The 16783-nt window shown below is 52.4% G+C and overlaps 1 protein-coding gene across 8 annotated transcripts in view; it reads right to left on the reverse strand.

Moving 5' to 3' along the window:
* Positions 1-16783, reverse strand: part of ZNF512B (zinc finger protein 512B) — a 102543-nt gene that overhangs the window by 8117 nt on the left and 77643 nt on the right. For 5 of the 8 annotated variants that reach the window (XM_075011652.1, XM_075011651.1, XM_075011649.1 and 2 more), the window contains one exon: positions 9072-16322. In XM_075011652.1, the coding sequence (XP_074867753.1) occupies positions 16029-16322 (294 nt within the window). In that variant the 3' untranslated portion in view covers positions 9072-16028. Of the gene's footprint in view, positions 1-6949; positions 8810-8890; positions 9029-9071; positions 16323-16783 lie in introns of those variants that run through there. The other 3 variants (XR_012647861.1, XR_012647860.1, XR_012647859.1) reach the window with 3 other exon arrangements.

Genomic DNA, 16783 nt, shown 5'->3' on the forward strand with positions numbered 1-16783 from the left:
GGATGCCAAGTCCCCTCTGGCGTTAAGGAGGCGTTATCTGCACGGCCAGAGCAAAGCTGGCTGGACCAGGCTGGTAATTTTCCAGCAAAGTATTTGGGGAAAAAAAAAAGGTGTGGGGGGGAATATTTTCTTCAACATTTTTCATGGATTTTTTGTTTTTGTTAAAAAAAAAAAAAAGAACAAAACAATCCCCAAACACCTGCCCCCTGATTTAGGGCAACTGAACACCAATTCCCCCTCACCCCATTTTTATACCCTGCCCCCCATACCACTGAAGCCCAACACTTTCACTCCAACATTTCCCTCTCCTTACAAAGCCACTTTTTTTTTTTTTTTAAAAAGTTTTGATTACAAACCTGGAAGCAGCTTGGAGCTACACTAAGCCCTCAAATGGGGGCCCCAAATGTGGGGGTTCTGGAGCCAAAGTACCAGCACACTGACTTCCTACTGACAACCTCAGCAGAGCCCTGCTGGGAAGAGTGGCTCCCTGCTATGCTCTGCAGCCCATCAACAGTCCTACGCCTGTATCTAAGCGCTCACACCACACACAGTCACAGGCTCAGTAGGTCTCCACAGAGTAGGGATGCAGGTATGTGAATCTGATGGGACATCTCGAAGACCCCCAGTTATGAGCAGTCTAAAGCCCCAGGCACACGCATGCACAATTCCAGATGACAGATTATGAGGGAGGAGGCACGCTGACCCAGATCCTCAGCGTTTTATGCACCTCACTCCTGCTGAAACCCAAGTTCCAAAGAACTGTATTTTCTCAAGCTTACATGCTGGCTGAGCACACGATCTTAGACCTGTTAGTGTCAATGGTGCTGGAGTGGACCCTAGCATGCCAGGGCTGAGAAGGCAGCACGTACGCCCGCTCTACCTTGTGTAGCCAGTACAGATACAGAAACCCAGAAGGCTGGGTCCAGCCGACCATCTAGCAGCCTAAGAGCAGTGAAAACCCCACTGAGGGCAAGTAATGACACGGTTTCTGTAGCTGCAGAGTCCTGGCTGGCTGCAAGGGGAATGCACTGGCCCAGTGCCGTCACAAACCCTGCGCCACTGTGAATGACCCCTCCCTCTGAAATCAGTGGAGCCTCCCTAGCTGCTGAGCCAGCCCCCATGTGTTCCTTCCTCCCCCCCAAGAATTGACTTTTAATGAGGGGAACCTGGATGTCATTTTCCTCCTGGCAGTAAAGCCAAAGGCAGCGTTTCCATTGGCTGCATCAGCAGCAGGACGGACTCCAGCTTTCTGGACTCGCTCCAGGTTGACATTATGTTTTTCCATCTACTTTCTGAACTTCTTCCAACAATAAAGCATTTCCTCGTGGAGAATGAAACCAAGAGGGAGGCATCAATGCCTGGGGGGAACCCACCAACAATGAAAAACCACCCTTCTCGCAACCAACAGTGAAACTGTCCAGCTCAATTAAAGGCCCAGGGACATTTAAATTCAAGTCTCTAAGCAGGATGGAAAATTTTACCATTCAAGAGTTCACTATTTAGGACAATAAAGAGGAGGATAAGGGTACAGAATATGAGGTAGCTACTCACAACCAGTGTTCCCAGTAAGCATGTGGGTGGCTACACAGGGGAGATTCAAGCTGGTTTGTAGAGCGTCCGCAGCTCTTGCAGCCGGCAGTGTGTGTTTCCACTGGCAGTGCACATGTGTGTGGGCCTTGGTGCACATAACAAAATTTATTCTGCCCAAGGAGGGAAAAAATTAGAGGGAACAGTGGTCACAAAGAAGTAACTGGAAACTACTAGGAGGAGGAGATAGCTCAGTGGCTTGAGCATTGGCCTGCTAAACCGAGGGTTGTGAGCTCTCCTTGAGGAGGCCCTTTAGGGACAGGGGCAAATAGACGTCAGGGATGGTGCTTGGTCCTGCCAAGAGGGCAGAGACTGGAGATGTGTATCTCCAAAAAGAAAAGAAATTTCACAGCTAACCAAGACAACAAGGCTCCAAGTCCATTATCTATTGCAGTTTGCAAAGCTCTGGAAAAACCAGCAGTGAAAAGCTACAGCGGGAACTACTCTTATAACTAGCTCCCTTCAGCTGTAGATCTCAATGTACTTTGCAAAAGGAGTCTTCACCCTCATTGCCCTCTTGCAGGGAGACAAACTGAGGCACAGAACAGGGACAGGACTGGCCCAAGTCCTACCTCACAGCAAAGCCAGGAACAGAACTCCATCTCCTGCAGGTTCTGGTCAATGGGCTATCCCCATTGCCCTGCTGAGTTAGAATCCTGGAAGGGATTATCCTCCTTTGCTGGCCATATTTTATACCCAGCTGTGACTGAGTCCCCCAAGCAGCAGGGTGGCCTAGTGGTTAGAACCCAGTGTTGCAGGAGAGCCCAGGGGTAGGACTTCTGGCAGCTTACCAGAGTCTGTTCCTTCAGTTTGGGGCATGGCCCCAAGCATCCAATTTTCCCCTCCTCGATGTGGTTTTCCTTCTAGTTCTACCCCCGGGAGCCAGGGTGGGGAGGGTTTGAAGCCTGCGTCCTCCTGCAGCACATAGCTCCTGCGGACAGCAGAACCAGCTCCTGCCCTTTTGCTGGTCATCCCCTAACCGAACCCACTTCCCTCCTGGCCTGGCATTGGCTGCAGGTGGAATGGGGCGGGGTTAATTGGGGAAAAAGGCCTTGTTTAGCCCCTGCACTGCTAGGTCTTCCTCCAACTCCCCCACACCAGCCTTACAACGGTGCCACACTTGGGAGGTTGGCACCAGCTGAGGTTCTGACCCACACTTTTATAACCCATTTTTCCTGTTTTCTGGCTACTCCTTTGCCCGCAGATCCACCGCAACTCATGCAAGTTACTGAGGCTTTCTCCCATCAACGTGCAAGGCAGAAAGGGTGGGAAAAAGCACCCCCAGCAGGGTTTGCAGATGTCAGCCGAGTCCTGCTCGGAGGCTCGTGTTTTGTGGAGGCCCGGGGAGTGGCCAGGAGGCAGAAGGAGCGCTGGAGGTGCAAGGCATTGAGGTTGCATGAAGGAGAGATAACTCCCACAAAGAACTCCAAGGAGAACCGCGGCTCAGGTCAGCAGCCCCCCGTAGACTGCGCAGCTTCCACAGCTCTCCTGGGATTGACCGCTGCTGAGGCTCTGGACTTTTGTCTGGGGTGTTTCCAGTCCCAGCTCCAGACCTCTCTTGCTATAGCTCTGTCCATTAACTACAGAAGAGCTCCCACACCCCCTACTCGGGAACAGGGCCATCCCGCTTGTAGGATTGAGGGAGCAGCTGCCCCAGGTTCTGCACCTTTGGGGGGCCTGTAGTGGCTGCCCCAGCTGTCTTATGGACGGGAGGGGAGAGGGTTACCCAGGGCAGGGTGTGGTGGTGTCAGCCATAGCAGGGGCTCACTGGCTCCCCACCCCAGCACTCACCACGTGGGTGGCCCCAACGGCAGCTTGCTCAGCTTTGCTGTGCTGACCCCCCCAGAGTCCCTGGCCTGGTTGATCAGGGAGGGGGACAGGAGGCAGGGTGGGGCAGAGCTGGGGAGGGGTGGGGAGCAAGCATCATGGAGGGGGGTGTTACCCTGGGCCCTGTCTTCCCCCACCCGGAGAGCCCAGCTCATGAAGCTAAAGCTCACAGTGACACCTGATGCCTTGTACTGCTGGAAATGGCACGGGAGTTATAGGAGTGACAGGTAAACAGAGAGGACATAACCCACTCCCCTGAGCTTGGTGATTACTCCCAAGCAGTGAGGTAAAGGTAATATTTAGAAAACTGGCTTTTGCAGCTCCCACCCAGGTTTTAAGGGCAGCAGCCAAGGAGCACAGCCAGTGAGCCAGTCGAAGGGCACCTCACAAACGGGCTTGTGGCAAGAGGCACAGGAGTTGCTGGCAGAATCTGGGTCAAAATGTCAACTCCAGAAGCCTCCTGGTGTTAAACCCCTGGGAAAATAATGGAGGGAACCCTCAAGGAATCCATTTTGAAGGACTTGGAAGAGGGGAAAGTGATCAAAAGTAGCCAGCATGGATTCACCAGGGGCAAGTCCTGCCTGACCAATATGATTAGCTTCTATGACGAGGTAACAAGCTCTGTGCACATGGGGAAGTCAGTGGATGTGATATACCTTGACTTCAGCCAGGCTTTTGAAACAGTCTCCCACAACATTCTTGTCCATAAATTAAGGAAATATGGATTGGATCCTTGGACTATAAGATGGATAGAAAGCTGGCTTGATGGTCGGGCCCAATGGGTGGTGGTCAATGGCTCAATATCTGGATGGTGGTCAGTTTCAAGCAGAGTGCTGCAAGGCTCGGTTCTGGGGCCGGTGTTATTCAACATCTTTATTAATGACCTGGATGAGGGACTGGGTTGTTTTGTGGAGGCCCGGGGAGGCCCTCAGCAAGTTTGCAGATGACACAAAACTAGGGGGAGAGGTAGATACGTCGGAGGGTAGAGAAAGAATCCAGAGGGACCTGGATAAATTGGAGGACTGGGCCAAAAGAAATCTGATGTGGTTCAATAAGGAGAAGTGTAGAGTCCTGCACCTGGGGTGGAAGAATCCCAAACATTGTTACAGGCTGGGGACCGACTGGCTCAGCAGCAGTACGATGAAAAGGGACCTAGGGGTTATGGTGGATGAAAGGCTGGATGTGAGTAAGCAGTGTGCCCTTGTAGCCAAGAAAGCTAACGGAATACTAGGGTGCATTAGGAGGAGCATTTCGAGCAGATCTAGAGAAGTAGTTATTCCTCTTTATTCAGCACTGGTGAGGCCACATCTGGAATATTGTGTCCAGTTTTGGGCCCCCCAATATAAAAAGGATGTGGATTTGCTGGAGCAGGTTCAGCGAAGGGCAACAAAAATGATTAAGGGTCTGGAGCACAAGACCTATGAGGATAGGCTGAGGTATTTGGGCTTGTTTAGTTTACAGAAGAGAAGACTTGAGGTGATTTAACAGCAGCCTTCAACGTCCTGAAGGGGAGCTCTAAAGAGGAGGGTGAGAAACTGTTCTCAGTGGTGTCAGATGGCAGAACAAGGAGTAATGGTCAGTAGTTGAAGAGGGAAAGGTGTAGGTTAAATATTAGGAAAAACTACTTCACCAGGCGGGTGGTGAAGCACTGGAATGCATTGCCTAGAGAGGTGGTGGGTTCTCCATCCCTTGAGGTTTTTAAGTCCAAGCTGGACAAGGTCCTGGCTGGAATGACTTAGATGGGGTTGATCCTGCTTGAAGCAGGGGGCTGGACTAGATGACTTCCTGAGGTCCCTTCCAGCCCTAGGATTCTGTGATTCCGTGGTTGCAGGGGGAGCAATGGCCAATGTGCTGTGGCACCGCTTCCCTGGGGGAGCCTGCAGACCCTGAAGCTGAAGGCAGGAGAGGGCTGCTGATCTCAGAGGGGCTGATTATTCAGGAAGGGATTTAAGGGTCACAGTGGACCACAAGCTAAATACGAGTCAACAGTGTGATGCTGTTGCAGAAAAACCCAAATGTGATTCTGGGATGCAGTAACAGGAGTGTTGTGAGCAGGACATGGGAAGTCATTCTTCCGCTCTACTCCGCACTCATTCAGCCTCAGTTGGAGGGTTGCGTCCAGTTCTGGGCACCGCACTTCAAGAAAGATGGGGAGAAGGTCCAGAGAAGAGCAACAAGAATGATTAAAGTGCTAGAGAACGTGGGCTATGAGGGAAGACTGGAAGAACTGCGCTTGGTTAGTGAAGAAAAGAGAAGACTGAGAGGGGACATGATAGTGGTTTTCAAATACCTGAAAAAGTGACATGAGGGGGGAGAAAAATTGTTCTCTGTAGCCTCTGAGCATAGGGCAAGGAGCAATGGGCTTAAACTGCAGCAAGGGAGGTTTAGGTTGGACATTAGGAAAAACTTTGTAACTGTCAAGGTGGTTAAACACTGGAATAAATTACCTAGGGACACTGTCATCACTGGAGATATTTAAGAGCAGGTTAGATAGACATCTATCAGTGATGGGCTAGACAGTGCTTGGTCCTGTCACAAGGGCAGGGAAATGGACTTGACCTCTCGAGATCCCTTCCCGTTCTCGTGTTCTGTGATCACTTGCACTAAAAGTCCCGTTTACGTTGCCAGAGGGGCAGAAAGGGGCCTTCGTGGTCATAAGCATCAGGGCCAGAAAGTTACACTCCCACTGGGAGTCGGACAACGTGGACATCAAGGCAAACGCTTTTCTAACAACGTGCTCTCGGTTACGTATGCACTGCTGTGTGCACACAAGACCCGTCGCTGGGAACACGAGTTCATACACATGCCCATTGCATGTGTCGGCAGCTGTTTTGTGGTCAGAGTGACGCAGTTGGACAGGCAAATGCACAGACCAGCTGCTCAATCTCTGTATCCAAATGCTGTACTATGGAGAACTGCAAACGGAACAATCCACAGCAACGCACACCCACCCAGAGCCACCCGGCGCAGCGGGGACACCATTTCACCATGCACGCCCCTTCCAAGGGACCTTGCTGTCACCACAGTATTGAACTGGACGTAAAATAAGCGCTACCATCGGCACCGTGCAAGGGAGAGCGCAGGAGGCCCCCCCCCCGACCCACCCTTAGTGCCATGCTGTTTTCGATGCACGTGGAAGGCAGTCCTGTCCTCTCCCCCCGGAATGGTGCAGCCTGAGAGCTGCATAAGCTTCCTATCAGAGAGGGGGTCGTGTTAGTCTGTAGCTTCGAGAACAAGAAGAAGTCCTGTGGCACCTTATAGACCAACAGATATTTTGGAGCATAAGCTTTCGTGGGCAAAGACCCGCTTTGTCAGATGCATGATTCACGCCGGGTGGGGGGGTTCAGAGGGGTATTTAAAGAGTGGGGTCCCAGGAAAAGGGAGGGAATGGCCATTTCCGCCTTGACTGAACAGACCTTGTCAGCTCTGGCCCTCCCTCTCACTGGGACCCCATTCTTTAAATACCCCTCTGAAACCACCCCCCCACTCATGCATCTAATGAAGTGGGTCTTTGCTCACGAAAGCTTATGCTCCAAAATATCTGTTAGTCTATAAGGTGCCACAAGACGTCAACACTACAGGTTGAACCTCTCTAATCCAGCATTCTCAGGACCTGACAGATGCTGGCCGAGAGAATTTGTCAGAGCCTGGGAGGTCAATATTGTCTAGCCCATTACCAACACTTCCACTACTTGCTGGGCTCTTACAAGACATTTAGGGGTAAATTACAGCTCAATAACGGCCCAGAACACTGACAACCAGGACTGATGGCTATAAACAAATTTTACGGGACCATGGGAAGCTTGGCCACACCCCTGATAAGTGGTCGTCCAGCTAACTAACATCCTGCCAGATTACGGATGTTGCCGGACGAGAGAGTTCCAGATTAGAGGTTCAACCTGTGCTCTCAGGCTGTGGTGCACCGGCAGGTGGGTGTGGGGGACAGCCCTGTGCACACCAGAAGCAGTGGTAAGGTATGGGGCATGAGAATGAGGATTGTTCCTCCAGAGATTCCCTGCACTGGTCGCCTTGGAGTGCTACTGCCATCTTCTTGGTGAAGATGCGAGCAGCTCTGATCCTGGGAGGGGAACTCCCCGGATCTCCCCAGCCGAGGGTCCCTCCCTTGGTATTGAGTGGGTTTGATTGCTGCACTGCGGAAAATGTCTTTCTTCGGTTGGTCTCTGAACTCCCACCCCCAATTCCCCAGAGCTCTGGCAGGCGCGGCGTTCGTCAGAAAAGCTCCTGTTGCAGTCAGCTGACAAAGCACTGGTCCAGCAGGAGTAGCCCAGACCGGGGGAGCTCCAGAGCAGCCATGTCAGATGTTCTCTAATGGTCACAGAAGCTGCCACTTGCAAACGTAAAACAAATATACCTCATGGGCTTGGTGACCTGCCAGGAGCTAGCTGCATTTGTAATGGCCTTGGGTCTGGCCCAGCTTTGCAGGGCATGAACAGAGGCACAGGGAGCTGCTGAGAGGACTGCTGGATCGTTACCACCCAGAGATTTCCCCCTTCAGCCAAGCAACCCAAAGCTGCCCAGTTAGGGCAGTTTTAAGACCCCTTTGCCAGGCCACCATAGTGCAAAAGGGCTGTCCTAGGGGCTAGCCCATGGCTCTTGGTCTCCAGCCACCAGCAATATTGTTACTTGGATACTACAGCGGTAGAAGAGCTGGAGATGGCCAGACGACTATTGCATTGCTTGGGCAGTAACTCGCATGGCGGCACTGCGCTTGTATCCCTGAGAACTGAGCGTGGCAGAAAAGGGCAGGCAACGTAAACCTCCCGTTGCTACCCAGAAACTCCCTTGGACTTGAATGCCATGGACGGGCTTTGGAGGATATTCCTCCAGCCCTCTGGGGCAGGAGCTGGACAGCTGAAAACTGAGGCTGGGAAGAGAGAGTGTCAGTGCCGAACAAAAATGGAAAGTGAAATACTATACAAATAGCTCACTGACCGCTAGACTGTCAGTCCAAGCACTTGGCTGCCATTGTGTCTGGGGAATAGCACACCTGGGAATTCTTGGTCATTAGACTTTGGTTACCAAGAATCTAGAACGTCGGAGATTAGGGGTGAGTGTGGACCAAACAGGGGTGTGATGAACACACAGCAGAAACTGCCAGGGATCCCCGTGAGAGCAGAAATGAGCTCAAGACACACCAAGCTTTGCCTCCAGAGAGGGAGGGAGGAAAAGGCCTTTAAGACCATGAGGCAGTAAGACAGAGCTTAACATGGCTGGCACGTCTGGCCAGAGAGTATTCTTCTGGTGGTGCTCTTCTCCCCAGGCTACGGATGACTCTGGAAGTTGCATGGCCTGATATTTTCAAAGGAATGCCATGTGCAAATGAGTCCCCGACTTGCACGCCCAATGTCTGATGCTGCAGGCATAACCATGGAAACTGTATGGGCAAGTGGCTAGTCAGGTAAATTTGCACGTGCAGTTACCCAATGTGTGCATACAACTGTGATAACAGTGAACGCAAATTAGACATGCCCTTGTAAAACATCTAACACATTTGAAACTCTGGTGCTGAATCTGTAGCTTGCATTTGTTTTACTGATGTGCATTTTCCCAGGCTTTGTCCGGGGCTCCTTTCTTTGTTCTGCAGCTGCTTGCGCTGGAAAAACAGAAAGGCTGAAGGGCAATGAAAAGCTATTTTGAAGGCAAATCTCAACAACGCTTGCACAGCTGAGAAGAATAGAGCTGCAGCTGCTCAGGCATTCTGTAAGTTGGAGCAGGGACTGGGAAATTATTCTAAACCAGAGCAATTACAGCCACATGCCTCTTGGGAAGCAGGATTTATAAAGACAGGGACTCAAGTATTGTCTCCAACAGCCTCTGCTGGGGGAAGGTTTTACTTTGTGCCTTCCTCACTATTGGGTTGAGGACACTCAGCTGATTTGCAGTTTTTCCATTCTCTCCAGCCACAGCCTTGCCATGCGTGGGACAGGCTATATTTGCGGCTTGCCTCTCCTTTCCCATCCCCGGTGGCAAGACTGAAGCATACCAAAGAGAAGGACAAAGTCACGCAACCTGCCTTCAGAAGGCAGATTCACAAGACTTTTTCTGCAGGGTGGACAGATGATGCTTCAAGTGGTCTGATCAGACAGCCTGAATGTAACCCATGAGATTCTGGGTAGAGATGAAGGAGGTCGAAGTCCACTGCCTGTGATCTATGCAGGTGTGACCAGGAATGAAATGGACCAAAGGCCATCTTGCTATTCATACACAGACAGGGAGTCCCAGAATTCCCCTCTGGTGCATCCTCAGGGTGACCACCACGTGCCCCAGCACCATCAACAGGAGCTGGAAGTGCTAAGTGCTCAGAACTGGGTCAATACAGGAGTTGGAGCACCAAGTCCTTCGGACCCCCATCATTGGGAAAGCGCTCCTGCGCATGACCCAGTTGCACGCACCGAGCCTGCCAAGCCCAAGAGGAAGGCAATGCTTACACGTGCGCTTTAGATGAAACCTTCTCTGCATGACTCTAATGGAAGCTCCTCAGGGCAGGTGCCTTAATTCCCTATAGATCATGTGCTGTTCGCCTGAGAGGGGTCATGATACTGATTAAGCCCCTGATCTGCATCTGGTGACTGACTACTGTAAAACAGCTGCCAGGCCTGCTGATGGAGGGCGGGGAGCAAAGGGGCAGTTGTCCCAGGGCTCTGCAGGATGTGGGAGCAGCCCAGAACCATGATTCAATCCGTCCTGAGGGCTAACTGCCCTAGGCCTCTCCCATTGTGCCCTTGACCCCGCCCGTTCTGGGGGTGTGGAACTAGGTCCCCCTCCCACCTTGCCCTGGGGCCCGCCCTATGTCTGTGTGATTTAAGTCCAAGTCCTGGTGCGTGGATACCAACTGACCCACGCACTCTGCTGTGCTGCGTAACGGGCTGTTTTTCTAGTACAGATCAACCGGCTGATTATCAGAGGTGCTGGGCAGCCGCAGGCCCCGGTGACTTCCATGTGATCAGCGGCTGCTAAAAGCAGGCAGCTAGCTGGGGCAGATTTGTGGAAAGGCGAATAGTAAAGACGCCCTCCCAACAAGGAATCCTGAATGCATCGTGTTCCCTTCCGGGGGTCTGTTACTGCCTGGCCTACACACAGATGTGCAGTAAGAGGATGGGCATGGGGCTTTGCAAGGTCTGCAGGCCCTCAGCTCTGTGGGGGGCTGGTGGGGAAATGACCTACGGACTGTTCTTGCCTTGTGCTCAGGGTGGTCCAAAGGGTGAGGCCCTGGGCTCCACCGGCACTGGACAGCTGTACTGGGTAGAGGGAGGTGTGCAGTTCAGGCACATTCTGCCTCTGGCTGTTTGTTCCTCTGCTCTGCCCTTCCTGTGGGGCTACCAACTCCTGCGTGATTCAAACCATCTTGGCGCATGCTTGAACTCACAAATCGCAGGCCTTGGGCTAACTCCTGGGTGAGGCAACCATTGCTCTGGGGGGAGCTGAACTGAAGAGGCACGGAGCCCAGGGAAGAGGCTCAACCACTTCAGATACAGGAGAAGCTCCACCAGCAACACAAACTTGTGTCACTGTACAAGCCACCGAGGACAAGCCCATCAAATGCCCATGACCCAGCACCTAAACACATGGCTGTCCCAGGCAGCATGGACCTGGCCTGTTGTGTTCGAGCAGGCACCCAAAACCCAGCATCAGACCACATAACCACCAGCAGGACCGAACCCCAAACTGGTTGCCGCGGAGCAGAACCCATCCCTCTAGGGACTTGAGCTGAGCAAGTAACGAGAGATCTAAAAGCAGGGGCAGCTGCTCTCCCATTTGAACCCATGAGGAACCCCCCCGCCATCAGTGCAGATACACCTTCTCAGGCCTCAGATGGCTGAGGCTTGCACTGCTGGGGTGCACGTAAATCAGCAACCCTAGCCCGTGCAATCCAAAATGGGCCAGCAGCCAACACTGAGAGCCAAACAGCCTCCAAACTTTTGGAAAGTTCCAAACTGGAACCTGGCTCTAAATTTCCACTCCTTGTACGAAACTGAATGGAAACCCCAGAGCCAAGTGCTCTCAGACACGCAAGTCTAGGAGACCCGGCTTCTGCACCCGATTGTGTGGCTTGGTCGGTCCATCCATGCCCCTGCCATAGATATAAACTGCAGTACACCCCAGGTTCATCACAACCCATCCCACACTCAAGAAAGGCCTCAGGAAAGAACCTACCGGACCACGGGAGAGGAGCTTCTTAGACAGTGATTCTCCAGAAGATCCCCTTTGGAAGCGTGCAGAGCCAGACGAAACTCCCGGAGTGCTGGCTTTTCGGCTCGTGTTGAGAGTATCTGCCCACACTGCTTTCGTTTGTAAATCGGGGCAGTCACAGAACCACAGTGTCCGCCTGCAAGTCTACTGATAAAAAACACGCCACTACCATTGAAAATTAAGGTCAAGGTGCTTCCAGTAGGATGCAGCCAGTCCTGCCTCCTCTTCCAGGGGTGCACAGGAAGCCCCCCTGTGGAAAGCCATACACGCTGCAGAGCCCACATCCGTGAGATCTCCTCGGAGAGCAGGAAACTGTTGATTTGGTGCCAGGACCTATCAGACCCCACTAGCTGCTCTGGTGCTGTGAGAAGGGCACTCCTCCTTGCAGAGTCCTCGGCACTGGCCCACTGGCTCGGGGTGAGGGGAAGATTTTGGGTGTAGGAGCTCAGTTCCGTAAGGGAGGTAGCTGTGGGTGTCCCCGCGGAAGCATTTGTACAGATGCCATCATGCTCTGTGACAGCCAAAGCGCAGGAGGAGCCCTGCGGGGTTTGAAGGTGCGGCAGGAGTGGTTGAGGGGCCACATTTTTCAAGGCCTGACGCATTTCAAGGTAATCTCGTTCTTTGCATTGTACGTGCCACGGTGGGTAGGCATTTTCGCCTCTTTCCCCAGCCTTTGTTCTGTTCCTTTCAGCCCTGCTTTCTGCTGTGTCAGGATCCCCATGCAAACCTCTAAAACTCTTCCAGCTGCTGTTCCGTTGGGGGCTATTCAAACCCTTCTCACTGATGTTACGGAAAGACGGAGCCCATGGTCCAACAGCCCAGTCCAGATTTAGGCTCCCAAATAAAAGTGACTTGACTTTTCAAAAGCGGTGACACCCAGCAGTGTCCCCGGACGTCACCGGGAGCTGGGTGCTCAGCACTTTGGAGAAATCAGGTCAGTCTGTTTAGGAGCTGACCAGTGGATTTAGGAGCAGAACTGGACGTGCTCTTTGGGAAAATGCCCAACCCCCTTCCTGTGCCACGCTCCATTCCTGCGCAGGTGTGGCAGAATGCTCCTGCTGCTCTGGGGCCTTTTAGCAAGTTGGAATAATAGCCCGGCGCAAGGAAGGCTGGCATCTCTCTGGACCAATCGATAAGATACAGTTTAGCAGTGCTTCCCCACCCTGTCCAAACGGCTTTCTGGTAATTATTGCTTTGATAGCTCTGTCTGAAACAGGCAGCCCTCCTGCTGAGCTCTGCCTGGCCAGAACAGCTCCAAACCGTTCACTCAGATTTGCCGTGTCATCTTTTCCCTACCTCCTATGCAATGCACTGCAAAGTTGCAAGGAGAATTAGCTCCAGTTTTTCCAGCAGCAAAGGCTAGGAAGTCACAGGCCTTCTGGCTACTAAGAATCCCCCTCTCACCCTCTGGGGATGAGACCTGTTATTTGCTCAGCTGATAACAAGACAAACAACAGAACAGATGACACCCAAAAGGCAAACAGGACCAGATGTGCCGGCTAATTAAATTTGTTCACTAACTGTTTTAAAACGTGGCCCAGCTAAGCATTCGGGAAACAACAGCCAGACAGAATGCAGAGATTGTATCCCAAGCAAACCTTCAGTCGTGGCTTTCAGTGCATGTAGCAGAGGCGTTAGCCACACTTTCTCAGAAGTGCTACCAGGGGAAATGCACGTTTTAATTCAGCTGTCAAGATACTTGGTGGGCCCTTAAGCAGCAATTCCCCAGAGGAGTTGACTTGACATCAGGAGTAGACGGCTCTATCTCTGAGGCAGCAATAATGTGTCACCAGAGAAGGACGTTAATTATTCCTGAATGGTTCCTTGGAGCATGACAAAATACTAAGAACCGAGGGGATGGAGCGCAGGCTGTGAAAGGCAGCGAAGGTCAAGGTTTTAATTGACTAAACAAGCAGAATTTCTTCCTCTTGAATGAAACCTTCTGAAATCCCTAATTGGAATGAATGAGGGAAAAGCATTTGTTTGGGTTTTGTTTCACTGGCAGGTGAAAAATGCGCTACAGAAACGTGCCAGGAAACCTCCTTGTGATGTGAATTGCAGTGAGCCCCCGGGGACTGATCAGGGTGCGAGGTAGCCTGGTTTTTGCCTAGAAGCAGATGACCATTACTCTGGGTAAGTTTCTCTTGCAGTTCAGAGCCAGGTGTTCTGAGAACTTTCAGCACAGGGAAATTGGACCACAAAGCAAGTGTGCTTGTTTAAAAGGAAAACGCCACTTGAAGAGGCTCCCAGTAAATGAGAAATTGGTACTATGGACTGAGGTCAATAAGGAGGTCAGAGGATCAGATTCTGCTTCCTTGGGCTGCAGCACATTGCTCCCCCGGGGAAGGAGCTGACCACAAGCCAAGAGAGGAGTGCATCCAATAAGCCTCACGGGTGTGACTTGAAAGGACGACCTGTGATTGTCACTCGGTGCCAATCCAGTGCAACAAATTCAAGCTGGAGGGATCTCATTGGCCTCGTGAACAGAACTGGGTGATGAATTCATGGACCCCTTGGCTGAATTTTACCTCTCTCTCGGTCTGTGAGCATCTCGCAATGTTCTCAGATGGATCCGTTATCAGAAGTTCATCACCCTCTGGTGAGTAGCAGCTTTTTGACTCTTCGGGCTCCAGAAGCGGCTGCCTAGGGTGAAGGCTCACGATCCTGAATACGAAAGTCCCTTTCTGCCAAGCCTTGACGGCGTTTGCGCTTTTCTCAGTCATTCCCGCCAGCAGAAAGTGAGCAAAGAAACGTCCAGGGATTATTTTCTGCAGAATTCACCCAGCTCTGCTGCTAATGGGCAAAGGGACCAACAGCTCAGTATCAATTTGATACAGCATTTTATATTGACGTGTGTTTTTTAAAAAAGTCTGGAAAAGTTCTCTCAAAATTCAGAACGTTCCCGCCCCCACCACCTCCACCCTCCACCTGGCAATGGAGCTCCAAGGAGCTCAGATCATTTTGCAACGGCCCGGCCTTCAGTTAAAAAAATAAAGCAAATCCCTCCAACCCCATCAAAAACCCTTCCCCAGGACTGGTTTCAAAGAGTCTGATTTCCAGAGGTGCTGAGCACCTGCAGCCTTGGTGGGCTTTCGCTGGAGTGGTGAGTGCTCGGCACCTCTGACAGCCGTGATCTTTTTCTCATGCTCCACAGGCCTTGCTGAGTGTTCTTTGCCGCGTATGAATGACAACGGCTAGGACAGACAGAAATCGCTCTCCTAACTCCTGGTGACGTGGTGAATGCATCCCCGCCGACGGCCTCCACATCCGCCCACCCTGAGGAGGGAGAGGAAATCATGCCCAGTACCCTGGCCAGGCCAGGAACCCCACAGAACACGGGTTACGTGCGGAGACCCAGGACATCTTTTGAAATCGACAGGTGGGCTTCGAGAGACGGCACCCCCTTTGGGAATCCAGCACTAGCACCCTCATAGAAACCAACAGGCCCGAACTATGGCTCTTCCAGCAGGGTGCCACGTGGTATTGGCTTCCCTTATGAACCTGAAGTCCCTCCTGTGCTTTCGATCCTGGCTGTACCCAGGTTCTGCCTTGGGGAGTGGCATTTTCTAAGCCTCACCAGCCACCGCAACAGGCCGGCAAAGCCTGTTGACTGGAAGCGCCTGGGCCAGTCCACCCCTACTTTGTGACGTCTAACAGGCCCCATGCTGTAGCACCCATTGGAGGCGTGGTACAGACAGGGTCAATTTCCTCTCTCCCCTGCCCCACCCTCAAAGAAATCAATCAGGTTCCTAGGCTGGCACAGCCATCCGACAAGCCGTCCCAAGCCGAAAGCCTTTACACCCTCTCCCCTGACTCTATTGCACTTTTCTTTTGCTCAGGCACCACCAGGTCAGCGCACAGAGTTCCTGGGGAACGGTCAGTGTGGGGAGGGAGGGGGAGGAGGGTCCTGTGTGCAAGGGTTTGGCTGCATGACGTGATGCACCAGAGGAAGAGCAGTGTAGCCTGTTTGTACACCCCTGTGTTCCCTGTTAGCTGAACGCTTGGGAGGCAGCTTGGGGGATTCAGGCGCTGCCCAGCGAAGTAGCAGAGCACCCACAGCCGTCAGCATGTGTTGCCTCGGTGGTGCACATCCGCGCATGCCTCAGTGCGCATAAAATTTATTCTCCACCCATGGGTGGAAAAATTAGAGGGAACCCTGGTACGCACAAGCGTGTGTGTAGGGGAGGCGACAGGCATGGCTGTGTGCTCGGGGGCGATGGCTGGACAGTCACACAGTCTTTTCTTCTTTTCCAGTGTGAAACAAGGTCCATGATTTTGCTTAAAGTGGTTTTTTGTTTAAAAAAAAATATGGATGAGCAGGCAGCTGGGGAGAGAAAACCAGGAGGGGCCCCACCCCATTGCCCCTGGGCTGTAAACTAATCCTCAGAGAGACTCCGAACCTCTTATTTCTCAGGCATCTTACTGGCACCCCCTTTCCTGTTGGTGGGCAGGTTAGTGCCTTTCTCTCTCCCTTCGGAGCTGCCGTGAGATCCCTCCCAGGGCTCTGTGGCTTTCTTGTGATTAGTCTTTGCTGCTGCGCTCTCTTTGTCTTTCGGAGAGGTTTCCGGGGGCCTTTCTTTGGGTTTCCTCCCTCTTTTCTTCCCACTCGTGCTGTTTGTCTTCTCCTCCTTGCCGGGGGAAATCTGGTCCCGTTTCTTTTTTTTCCGGGCCGACTCTGAGGAGGTTCGGAACCAGTTCTGCATCCAACAGGAGAAAGAGCGGGACTGGGGGTTAGGGAGCCTCCCAGATCAGCGAGCGCTGCCCCAGCCATGGCATTTACCCCTCCAGCCTCTGCCTCCCACCTAGCTACAGATACTCTGTTTTCCCTCGTAGCCTCACTCTCACAGGGGAAGCACTCGTGAGAGCATTGCTCCCTGTAAGCTGTGTGCTTGGATGGCCCCTCAGGAGACTGACATGCTGCACAGCACTCCCAGCTCCAGCATGTGTTTCCGCTGGTGGTGCATATGCCTTGGTGCACGCAGAATAGAACCCAGGAGTCCTGACTCCTAGCCACGTGCTCTAACCACTAGGATAGACTCCCAACCCTCAGCTCTGGGGGCTAGAACCCAAGAGTCTAGGCCCCAAGCCTCACTCCCCTCTAACCACCAGGCTACACTTGATTGCTGGGGAGGAATAAAACTCAAGATCCCTGGCTCCC

The sequence above is a fragment of the Carettochelys insculpta genome, chromosome 17 (genome assembly GCF_033958435.1).
Source record: "Carettochelys insculpta isolate YL-2023 chromosome 17, ASM3395843v1, whole genome shotgun sequence".
Lineage (NCBI taxonomy): Eukaryota > Metazoa > Chordata > Testudines > Carettochelyidae > Carettochelys > Carettochelys insculpta.